Source organism: Propithecus coquereli, unplaced genomic scaffold (genome assembly GCF_000956105.1).
Source record: "Propithecus coquereli isolate 6110/MARCELLA unplaced genomic scaffold, Pcoq_1.0 Scaffold85, whole genome shotgun sequence".
NCBI classification, from domain to species: Eukaryota; Metazoa; Chordata; class Mammalia; order Primates; family Indriidae; genus Propithecus; species Propithecus coquereli.
Window position 1 is genome coordinate 5,724,296 of NW_012154729.1, and position 11,749 is coordinate 5,736,044.

The window sequence follows — 11,749 nt, forward strand, 5'->3', positions numbered from 1 at the left end:
TAAATTAAAAAAAAGATTAAAGTATAAATGGAAAACTTCTGGCTTATATTAGCTAATTTTAAATGTAGATGTTTTGTAGGATGGCTTTTATGTGCTTATAACTTACTAACAAAAAGTGTGTATGCCCAAATATGAGGCGATTTTTCCTCATTTTCCCTCAATATGTTAACTTCTAAGAATATAGATGTAATAGTGAAATGCCTATTGCATACTGTGGTATTTAATTAATTTATTTATTTATTTTAAGGGATGGGAAGTCTTGCTCTGTCATCCAGGCTGGAGTGTAGAGGAGCGATCACAGCTCACGGTAGCCTCAAACTCCTGGCCTCTTGCCTTGGCCTCCAAAAAGCACTGGGATTATAGGCGTGAGCCACCATGCCCGGCTTAACATTTAAATTTTAAATTTAGCTTATGCATTGTTTTATGATTGATATATGATTTTATGTATGTATTAACTTAGAAATGGGGCTTTTTTCAGCCCATATTTTATGAAACAGATTTTAAAACTTTGTATGTACCTCTTTGACTGTGGTGTCTTTGTTGGACAAGAACTGTTTTAAGTTACAGCTTTTCCAGAAAATAATTGACTCTGATTCCATCCAGATAGTTTGGGATACAGCACTTTTTGGATGCACGTTTTGTCCCAAGTTATAAATACCCATTTATATGAGTTTAGGACAGTTTTTGCTTTCTTTTGTCCTATGCTTATGTTAGTGATCCCTTGATATAGCCACTCACTGTGTTACTTAAGAGACCTTTAAAAGGCTTATTATACAACAGCAGCAACATTTGGCACCTATGAAATCATGCCTGAAAATAATCATTCAATCTGTATTAAGTGTTTTTGTCCCTCTTTTAAAAAAGTCTCTCAGGTGACCTATATAAGCATCTAAAACTGGCATTGATCACAGTCATTCCAGGCTAATGGATCTTCCCCAAACAGTGCATCCTGTCGCAAAATCGCATGATAAGGTTTCAAGTATTAGACAAATCCTCTCATTGGCACTTAAGTTCCAAGAGCTGAAGACCATATTCAGTATGAGTGTGTGCGCTGGTTAGTAATGGAGTTGGCCCCAGAGTAGAAGGTGACACTAAAAGGCATGGCTCTTTCCTTGTGGGCTCTGTGGCCATGAACCCTTAGGCAGTGTGGGGGCAGAGGAGGGAGAGGCCACCACAGATGCCAGCAGGGCCTGACCTCTAGTAGGATCCTGGAGAACCCTGTCTCCTGGCTCTGGCAAATGTATCAGCTGATGAGGTCTGTCCCGTCGTCACCACAGCCAGCTAAGGTGCTGTCCGACATGGGCAGAGAAGCCAGATTGGGTTTGAATGCAACCCCAGTGGTGAGGACGGAGAGGTAAGACTGCAGAGAGCAGTCCTTCCCAGAGCGGGGCTTCAGTGTGAACACAAGCGTGTTCCCCACAGCTAGATTTACTCTTTTGGAAAAACAGTCTGCCAGGGGAGGAAGACAAGGCAAAGGGCACAGGCCACAGTACCATAGAAGGATGTCATTCTAGAATGTGCTGCTAGAAGACCTGTGAAATGTCACACTTAGAGTCGGCTGCTCTCTTGGTGAAGGTATGAGCGACTGGAAGACCAGCTGCACGACCTGACGGACCTGCACCAGCACGAGACGGCCAACCTGAAGCAGGAGCTGGCCAGCATCGAGGAGAAGGTGGCCTACCAGGCCCACGAGCGGGCGCGGGACATCCAGGTGCCTTTCCCTTCCTGATTAGACACAAACCCCGGGTCTTCCTGGGCGTTCATTCGTTTAACAGACTAGTTACATCACCCCTAAGCCCCAAAGGACTCCTGGCACGTGAGGCAAAATGTTTTCTCTGCACACACGTTTTCTCCCCCTCACCCCACTAGTTCATGTTGCAGCCATCGCTAAGTAAAGAGGCTGTGCTCTGTCTGCTTTCTGCCTAAATCAGTTAGCAAGTGTTTATTACGTACCCCAAGCCCATCACCACCACGATTTTTAAAATGTAAAAATAAGACAAACCCTGCCTTCAGGAAGCTTACTGCCTAGATGGAGGGCCCATGGTAGCTGAGCTGCCACACAGCTCAAGACAGCATGAACGAGGGCCGGATTACATGGCACAGACCCCATGAGCCACAGAAATTCAGACACGTGCCCAGCAAGCCGTGGACTGCGGGACAGTCCATCGCTCAGTGGTGACACGTCTGCCGTTCATCAGCTGTGTGGCCCTGAGCAAGCCTCGAGCCTGTTTGCTGATCTGTAAAGTGATCACTCTCTTGTTGGTAAGAATCTCAAACACTTCAGTGCATACTGTGTGCCAAACACCAGCAAAGCACCGCATAGGTCTCTTTTTCCCCCAGTTACGGTAGTTCTACTATTATCCCCACTTCTCAGATCTGGAGACCAGGGCATGGAGAGGTTGAGTGGCCTGAACAAGGTCCTGCAAATCGTCCCTGAGGAGTGAATGTGAATGAATGTCCCAGCACTGGGAGCGGTGGGTGGGATGGGGTGGGTGTAAGGAAGGACGAGGGATCAGCATAAGCAGAGCGTGTCCCAATGTGTCCTAACATGGTACCAGCCTGTAGTGAACAACCCCAGGCTCCTTGATTGCCTTAAAAAAAAATGTACTTTTCAAGTAATGCTCAGCTTCATTTTGATGAATTTTCTTTGTGGACAGGAGTTATTTTTTCCCCGCTCTGTGAAAGCCGTTGGCAGTCTGAGCCCCTCTCTACAGGGGAGAAAACCGAAACCCAGAGATTCTCCCGCAGTGTGTGAGCTGGAGTTTCTGCTGCTCGGGTTTTATTTCACCGTGTGTCCAGGGCTGAGCCCGTGCTGATCCCGGATGCCTTCCTGGGCAATTCCGGGAACCACAGCAGCGGAGCCGATGGGAATGTCGCCTCTAGAGACCGTGGCACAGAAGATGCTTGGGGATTTCTGGCCCTGCTCCGGGTTAGGGCCTGGGTTTCACCATGACCGGGTGGAGAAACTTGAACCATTTAAATGTTGAATGTTGCCAGGTGAACAGGACAGTGGGGTTTTTAGGTCATTCTAGTTTAGAACGTGTCTTGGCTGTCGCTGGGTGGTGTCTGAATGTATGGTTTTCTTTTTTAGGGGATAGTTTGGGTTAATATTCTTCCCTTTTTAAAGAAACACATTTTAGTGGTAGAGGTCAGATGAAGGGAGGGACTGCACAGAGGGAACTGGAAAGTTCATGGAAGTTCATTTCAACATTTTCTGGTCTTATCTCTTACTCAGAAGTGCAAAGAGGAGGTCTGTGTAAAGGACCGGGAGGGTCTTTCGTGTCATGTTGGTTAGAATCCTGGCTCTCTGTGTGACACTGGATGAGTTAGCTCTCTGTGCCTCGGTTTCTTACCTATAAAGTGGAGCTATTAATGAGCCCTACCTCAAAAGGTTGTCAGGAGGATTAAATGAGATAATACATGCCAAGTACTGAAAGCTTTGCCTGATGTACAATAAACAGTCAAAAAATAAACACCGGCCATTCTTTTTATGACACTGGTGAGTAGACATATTCCTCAGGGCATTAGCAGTTGGGCCTGGTCACTTCACCTCTACTTCTTGCTCTGTTGTTGTTGTTCTTGCAGGCAGAGTAATGCGGGGGCATGGCTGATGTAGGTGTCGACGAGGGTGCTGTTGCCTACAGGGATGCAAAGGTTTTGTTGTTGCTTTAAACAACTGAGTTTTTGTTTAAACCCTGAATTCCCAATTAAAAATGTCTGAAGATAATCCTTTCCTCTGTCCTCATCCCCAATAAGTTAAATACTGAGCCCAAGGAAGTACCAAAAATCGTGGGGCTGAATATGTGTCGCTGCTGTGACCAAAATTCCTTGCAATTTACTGCTGAATTTTCTTGGATTTTTCTTTCAGCAAAAGATTTGGCAGCAGTTCTAAGGCAATTCTAAGATCAGTTCATTTGTACATGTAATTCATCTATATGATCAAAGATTAATGAATTTGCCTGAAATATTGATACTTTGTCTTGTTCTATCGCCTTTTCTGTGCCATGCCTAACATGGAGGAAGCCCCGGGCCCCGGCCGTGGAAACGAGTGCACGATTTCTCGGTACACGCCTGTTATAGTAGAAAGGCAGCGCTTTTTAGAATGTGAAGATCTGAAGAAGTTTTATCCTTTTTGTTGGTAGCCTAGTGTAATGAAAGTTACTATAGTAACAGAGAACCCTGTCCTTTGGCCCACAGAGTATATTCAGCAGAAGAACAGCAAATCAATGTTGGAGCTATTATGCTTGTTTACAACCTGAAAAGATGACTGTATTTTAATTGAACACACATTGGCAAACGAGTCAGACGGTAGGCCAGGGAACTGAATAGGGGTGCATTGTATTACCTCTAGTTAGGTCCTTTCAGCCCAAGAGGCTCGGGGGGTTTTCTTTCTCAAGCCTCACATCCTGTTACCGGCACCAGGCTATCTCCTCCGTATTGAGCCAGTGCATAGCACCTGCTGCATGCCCGGCATCAGCCCTGTGCCGGAGAGGACTGCGACAACAGAGTGGACCTCATCCTTGTCCTCATGTCGTGTGTGTCTCTTGGTTGGGAAGGAAAGCTGGAGGGAGACTTGACCTGATCTGCTGGGTCAGGGGAGCCGTGACTGTCTGGTGAGACCTGAAAGGCGAATTAGGAGATCCACAGGTGAAGAGGGGAGGGAGTGGGGGAGGTGCACATTTCAGGTGGAGCACACTGCATGTGCAAAGGCCCTGAGGTGAGTACCTCCTCCTGTTCAGAACTTGAAGAAAGCTAGATTGGCCAGAGCACTGTGAGGAACAGGGGCTAGAATTAAGTGAATCAGGAGAGGGTGGCTGTGCTCAGGCCTAGCACAGCCTTGAATGGCCATGTGAAAGATTTGAAAGGTTTTATGAAAAAGGGTAACATCAAATATGCATCTTTAAAAGATCCCTTGGGCTGCTGTGGGGGGAAAATGGATTCATGGGTGGGGACAGAAGAGCGTGCGAGGACATTCTTGTAAGGTTATTGCAGGCAGGAGATGCCAAGGACTTAGATTGGAGGGGCGACCAAGGATGAGAGAAATGGCCCATCTGAAGTGGATGCTGGCTGCTGCGTTGGCAGCTGGGGGATGGATGGGATGAAAGGGTGTCAGGGGATGCCCCTCAGCCTTCTCGCGTGAGGCACTGGGTGGGTGGGTCATGGTGCTGTTTTCTGAGAAAGGGACGCTGGGGGGGGAATAGGGTCGACTACAGGTGCAGGGTGGGTGCGATACACAAATCCACATTAGGACATTGTCGTGTTTCGAGTACTTTTAAGAAGCTCTATTGGAAGTGTCAGGGAGGCCTGCGGATATGTGAGTCAATCTCAGAAGAGACGGCTGAGCTAGAGATACACTCAGAGTCAGCCGTGTCTTAGTATTGAAGCCTTGGGGTAAACGGATCAGGGGAGAGAGCCTCAGACGGTACCTGAGCGCCCCGGTGTGCAGAGGGCGAGTGGAAGCAGAGCTGTCCCGCGGTCAGTCCCATCTCCTTCCCCACCGTCCTCCGCCAGCCTTTAGATGGAGGCGCAGAGGCTCTGGACAGTGGGCATGAGGCCCAGCCATCGGAGATCCCACACACTCTGTGGCTGAAGGCAGATCGTCAGCTGTCACAAAATGGAACCCCACCCTTCTCTGGTATGTCCCTGGTGGCACCAACAGGCACCGATATTTTATGTCATTTTATTTCAAAAATAGGTAAAGTCAAAAAGCTTAACCGTAATTCCTCCTTTACGGTACTGTATGATTGTACACGTGTGAATAACAGGAAAACAAGCCTTGGGAGTCCTGTTCCACGCCTTTGCCTGTCGTCGTTGTCGGTGTGGGGTTTGAAGCTGCCCACACATTAGGCTTTCCGACCCGGGGCCCTTGTGCACGTTGGAGCAGGCGCTCACATGCCGCCCCGGTCTCAGCCGCATTTGATCCCCGCTCTCCCTCTTGCCCACAGGAAGCCCTGGAATCGTGCCAGACTCGCATCTCCAAGCTGGAGCTCCACCAGCAGGAGCAGCAGGCCCTGCAGACGGACACCGTGAATGCCAAAGTTCTCCTGGGGAAGTGCATAAACGTGATCCTGGCCTTCATGACCGTCATCTTGGTGTGCGTGTCTACCATCGCCAAGTTCGTCTCGCCCATGATGAAGAGCCGCTTCCACATTCTTGGCACCTTCTTTGCCGTGACTCTGCTTGCCATATTTTGTAAAAACTGGGACCATATCCTGTGTGCCATAGAAAGGATAATAATACCAAGATGAAGCCACTGGTTCCTGCCTTCAAGTTCTTTCAAGTTTTTATTTTAAAGACAACTCTGTGCATACTACCAAATTTTAAAATGAACGATTGTGCCGGCTGACGTGTGCAAGAATAACTGGGGCTGCGTGGTGTAGATAACTACAGTTCTCTCAACTCGGTAGCAGTTGCCAGCTCGGTCCTTATACTTGGTTAATGTGAATCTGTTTCAGAGCTCTCCTGCCTTGCTCACTGCCTTAATCAGACTAGATTTCCTGCCCCCTGGTGAGCCCAGCATGGTGAACCCGTGTTTATTGAGCCGTTGGCTTAATTGATGGCCCAGAAGAAAAGAGGTCTCCCTCTCTTAAGTCACTGTCAGAATGGAGCATCACTGTTGCTAGCAGTTGTGTTTTCCCTGAGTCCTGTGAACAGCAAGGGCATGTGTGATTGGGGAAGTGCCGTGCCAGTGCCATGGCATTTGGCCATGTTGAACACTGGTGGCCTACTCAAGTGCAATAAATCCCTGTGTGATCTGCCCTGCTTGTCCACAGGCAACCATAGGTCCCATGATGTACCCAGTGTCCACAGTGGTCAATTGTGTGTGACCCTGAAAATCTTCTTAATTTCTTTTTGTAGAGATGGGGTCTTGCTATGTTGCCCAGACTGGTCTCTAACTCCTGGGCTCAAGCGATTCTCCCACCTCAGCCTCCAGAGTAGCTGGGACTACAGGGCTTGCACCACCATAGCCAGCTGTCTTGGAAATCTTGTAACACACTTGTTTATCCAACAAAAATCTGCGTTTGGGGTTTTGTTGCACTCCAAATGGTAAGACACAAGAATTTATGAATGGGGCCTTCCCCTTCTCATACCCAGGGAACCACACACTGATTTCATTTTAACTGGCTAGCACATGCCCTGCCTTCAAAGCATGTAGGAACGTTTCCAAATCCCTCACAAACTGTGGCTTTCTCATTAATTTGAGTCCTGTGAGCGCTATGGAGGTTTGTGTTTTGGCAAATCTTAATTGTGATGAACCCCCTTTGGGGATGTGATTCACTTTTTGTGATTCATTTTAGTCACAGATCTGTGAGGGATTGCAAAGCTTACTCAGGAAATGAAAACAAATGCTCATGCTGCAGGATTTTTTTCCCTTGAAGGACACTGAACCTTAGTTTATAAAGCTGAAGTGCACCGAGGTGTAGGAATACTGGAAGCATGAGGAAAATACGACGTCTGGTCTAACTGGATGCTGGCTAGATTAGTGGGAGCAGTTCACATGCATGAAGACTGAGAGGGTCCTCTTATGGCTGTGAAAGGCCAGCAAGAATAAAATAAATTAAATCCAGTGTTTGAGCCAAGGTTCCCATCTCTCTCTCAGGATGTTGCTGAAATAAGTTCTGGGGTAATGGGATGGCCACAGTGCTTCCGAACTGAAAGCATAAGATGTTAACGTGCCTGTCTCGGGGATGCTGTTCTCTGTCTTCAGCCCAGCCCAGTTTCCTTGAACTCTGTTTTTCCGTGTACATAACAAGAAGGAAGACATAGACGATTCTAATGGAAACTGTTGGTGAGGCCCCCCTCCCACCACCTCCGCCATTCACCGAAGGCGTGGAGAGGCACGTGGTGTACGTTTCCTTCCAGAAGACATCAATGTCCTGGATTTAAATTAAGTGCAATATTTTGCAAACAGCTCTTCTTAGGGAAATCTCCTGAAAATAAATGTGACAGAATGTGCCATGGTTTGAGAGAATGGAATAGTTGAGCATTTAGTCCAAGTCCAACGTGAGGGAGACTCGTACAGCTCCAGCTTTGTAAGTGTACGATTCAGTGGTTTTAGTACATTCACAAACTTGTTCAACTGTCATCACTATTTCCAGACCTAAGCTTCTTAAAACAATAAATGTCATTTCAGAAAGTCTTTGGTTCTGTAACCAGAGTATTTTGGATTGAGGGAGGGGGGAGTTACTCATCCCACCCCGTCTCATGGCTGTGTCCCCTTTTCATTGTCGGGCTCTTCCAGGTCTCCTGAGTCGGTATGTACCTGCTGGTCCGTCAAGTCCAGCGCAGAGAGGGAGAGAGACTGGTGCGCTTCCTTTGGCTTTTATATTTTGATGGCCAGCGTTCCCCTTTACCTGTGGACATCAGACTCTGTGTGGGCCGAGAGCTGAGTGTACCCTAAAATCAAGCTGGGTCCTGGGTGGTCTTCTCTTGAGAGCTGATCTTTGTACATGCCGGGCTTGGGGTGGGTGTAGACGCTGCTCTTGGTTTAGAGAATGAGCGACATTGCTAGCCTGTGCGGCGAAGGGCTCTGGGAAAATCCAAGAAGACTCAGGCCCCATTCTTGTGCCACCTCAAACTACTCCGACACTCAGCCGAGCGGGTTTGCTCTGATTGGCGCCTCTCAGACCTGTGATCTCTGTGTCTTCTCCCCAGTGAGAGAGGCAGAGAAGAAAATGGAAAAGCATGTTCCACCCCCTCCAGTCTGGAGCTATTAACAGAAGCTCCTAGAAACTGGCTCTAATCTGAAATATTGTAAAGAATTCATATTCTCATTGCCTCTCAATGTCAAATAACTTTGTTTTTATTGGGATATGCTCAACCTACCTGGCATATTTATTTTAGAGTGTCACTGAAAGTTCATGAAGCTTTTTACTTTTTAACAAGACGATACACTCCAAGGAGACTTTTATTCTCTGCAGTTTATTCTCTTAAGGAATAAACCCTCCCACTGCTTGTGCTCTTCAATGTGTAAGGAGATTAAATGAAATTTTATAAATACTACAATGAAAAATAGTGATATAGCTATGACATATCCTGAAATTGGACATTTAATTTACATTTACATTAATCTCTTTTCTGCTCCTTTCATTCGTAGTAAACATCTTGTGCATACCTAGTGGTGAAAAGTAGTAGTTAGATGGCTAAACACACCTGGTTACTCAGTGAACATTATTGAGTGATTTAAGATGCTGGACATTGGATTCTAGCACTGTATTTTTTTGTGTGACTTATCTTCATGATCACCAGGATAATGATAGTTTGTTGAGGAAACACAAAAACTTTCAATACTCTCCAGTGGGTTTTGAATTGGTTATTTCAGCTCATACTTTGAGTATGGTTAAGCCAAAACATCTCCACCACCACTCCCCCCCAAAAAATTACAAACCCATGATGAAGCAACAACCAAAAGCACTCCTTCACTGGTTTTGGACAGTGAAAGTAGGAGAGTAGTGCCAGGTTTCTAGATTGTGACATTAGTGGTTTTGCCTGTGCGATCCTTGTGACCACTCGATAGAAATCTTCAGAAACTCTGCTTTTCATTTCAGCCGGTGAGGCTGTTATTCTGTCAATTGGCATTCATGTGGTCTTAGCCCTTCTCTGCTTTGTCACTCTTGTTTTCATTTAAATATTGCCCCACTATGTAGGTTTATTGCTTTGCCATTTCTCTAGCATATCAGGGGTAATTATGTGCTCAATAATAATGAGGGAACTAGCTTCCCTCAGGCAACTAATTACTTTTGTTCGTTTTGGTTGGATTGTACCAAATTATTTTGCATTGACCTGAGAACATTTTTGTAAGGAATCCAGATACAGTTGTATTGGTTTGGAAAAACATTTAAATACCCTTATTAATGTGAACACGTGTGATGAAGCTATTTTGCGTGTTTCTGTAATTTTGAGGAGTGGGCTGGGGGTGGGGAGAAATCACATCATTTAAAATTCAGGGCTCCTCTGGAATTGTGTTTCAAGGTTAGCACATGCACCAAGGAAGGAGTTGATTTAAAAAGATAAATCACTGAAAAGAATGAGATTGGCCTGTTCACATCAAAAGTAGATAAGAAGTTACAAAAAAAAAGATACAAAGCAGAACTAACCTATCATTTTCTGAAGTCAATTCTCTGTTTATAAGAAGCTGGAAAGTAATGTACCTTGATTGTTTTAGAAATGATTTATGTGTTGCAATTTTAATTTATTTAAAGCATGTCTGCTGTGTTTGTCCTAAGAGAATATTTCAACAAAACGTGCTCTGTGTTTAAGATATGTTTAGGTAGTAGTTAGTGGCTCTGAAAGTAGTAACCGGAAATGTTTATTGTGAGGTCTGTTGCAAAATTTCCATTTTGTGAGATACTACATGGTTTCATGTCAGCCTAAAATTGTAAATTCTCTGTAGATCTTCACCCCATGGTGATGTCATCAATGAAATCAAAGCGGGTGCCATTATTTTTTTAAATAAACACTTGGTGTTGGCTTTGGTGTTAAATAAAGAGTTAGATTTCTTAAATTTTCACATTTGTCAGAGCGCATCTCAGTAGCGAATGTGCATATGCGTAATCAATTTTTAATAGACTTTATTTTTTACAGCAGTTTCAAGTTCACAGCAAAATTGAACACAAGGTACAGAGATTTCCCTTACGTCTCCTGCCCCCGCACACAGGCACAGCCCCTCACACACATTGTCACATCCCCCACCACGGTGGTACATTTGCTACGGCTGATGAACCTACGCTGACACATCACGATCACCCAAAGTCCATAGTTTGCATTAGGGCTCACTCTTGGCGTTGTGCATTCTATGGGTCTGGACAAATGCATGATGACGTGTATCCGTCACTGCAGTATCATACAGAGCAGTTTCACTGCCCTGAAAATCCTCTGTGCTCCATCTATTCATCCCTCGCTCCTCTCCCCGTAATCAATTTTTACACTAATTTCGAGTTTCCTGTTCCATAGAAAGTTGGTGATTGAGCCCTAGGAGGGAGGGAGAAAGGTGGTTTATTCACGATCACGTGAGCCTGCTGGGAAACGTGTCCTTGTGTTGTGGAAGGGGAAGTGATGGTGAGGACAGCAGAGCCATCATGGGCTGGAATGAGAAGACAGGAATGAGGGCAATGCCAGCTCAGGTGTGCAAATGGCCAGGTGGCGCACGAGGGCACAGACCCCGGTGACTTGAGCAGTCTGCTCAGTGGGCTCTCGTGTGTCTGGAGCTTTGGTGTTTACGGAGCACTTTAGTTTCTTAGTATGTGAACTCATCTGAACCAGTCCAATGATACAGGTACCGTTTTCGCTGCAGTCGTACCCCCTTACCCATGGGGGTGATATGTTACAAGACCCCCAATGGATGCCTGAAACTGCAGATGGTACCAAACCCTATATATACTGTTTTTTGCAATACATGCATACCTGTGATAAAGTTGAATTGATAAATTAGGCACAGTAAGAGATTAACAACAGTAGCTAATAAAATAGAACAATTATAGCAACATACTGTAATAAAAATAAAATATGGGTTATTTGAACACAAGCACTATGATGCCGCAACAGTTGGTCTGAGAACCGAGACAGCTCCTAAGTATCTCATGTGGGGGGAGCGTCTATGGCGTGGATGCGCTGGACAAGGGGAGGACTCACGTCCCAGTTGGAACAGCGGGATGGCATGAGATGTCATCACGCTATTCAGAATGGTACACAACTGAAGAATTATTTACTTCTGGAATTTTCTATTTAATATTTTCAGACCACGGTGAAC

At 45.7% G+C, this 11,749-nt stretch overlaps 1 protein-coding gene across 1 annotated transcript in view; it reads left to right on the forward strand.

Annotated features, from left to right (window-relative positions):
• TMCC3 (transmembrane and coiled-coil domain family 3) overlaps positions 1-6,248 on the forward strand; it is a 220,385-nt gene extending 214,137 nt beyond the window's left edge. The window contains exons 3-4 of the mRNA XM_012664006.1: positions 1,576-1,711; positions 5,946-6,248. Of these exons, the coding sequence (XP_012519460.1) occupies positions 1,576-1,711; positions 5,946-6,248 (439 nt within the window). The remainder of the gene's footprint in view (positions 1-1,575; positions 1,712-5,945) is intronic.
• Positions 6,249-11,749: the final 5,501 nt, after the last annotated feature.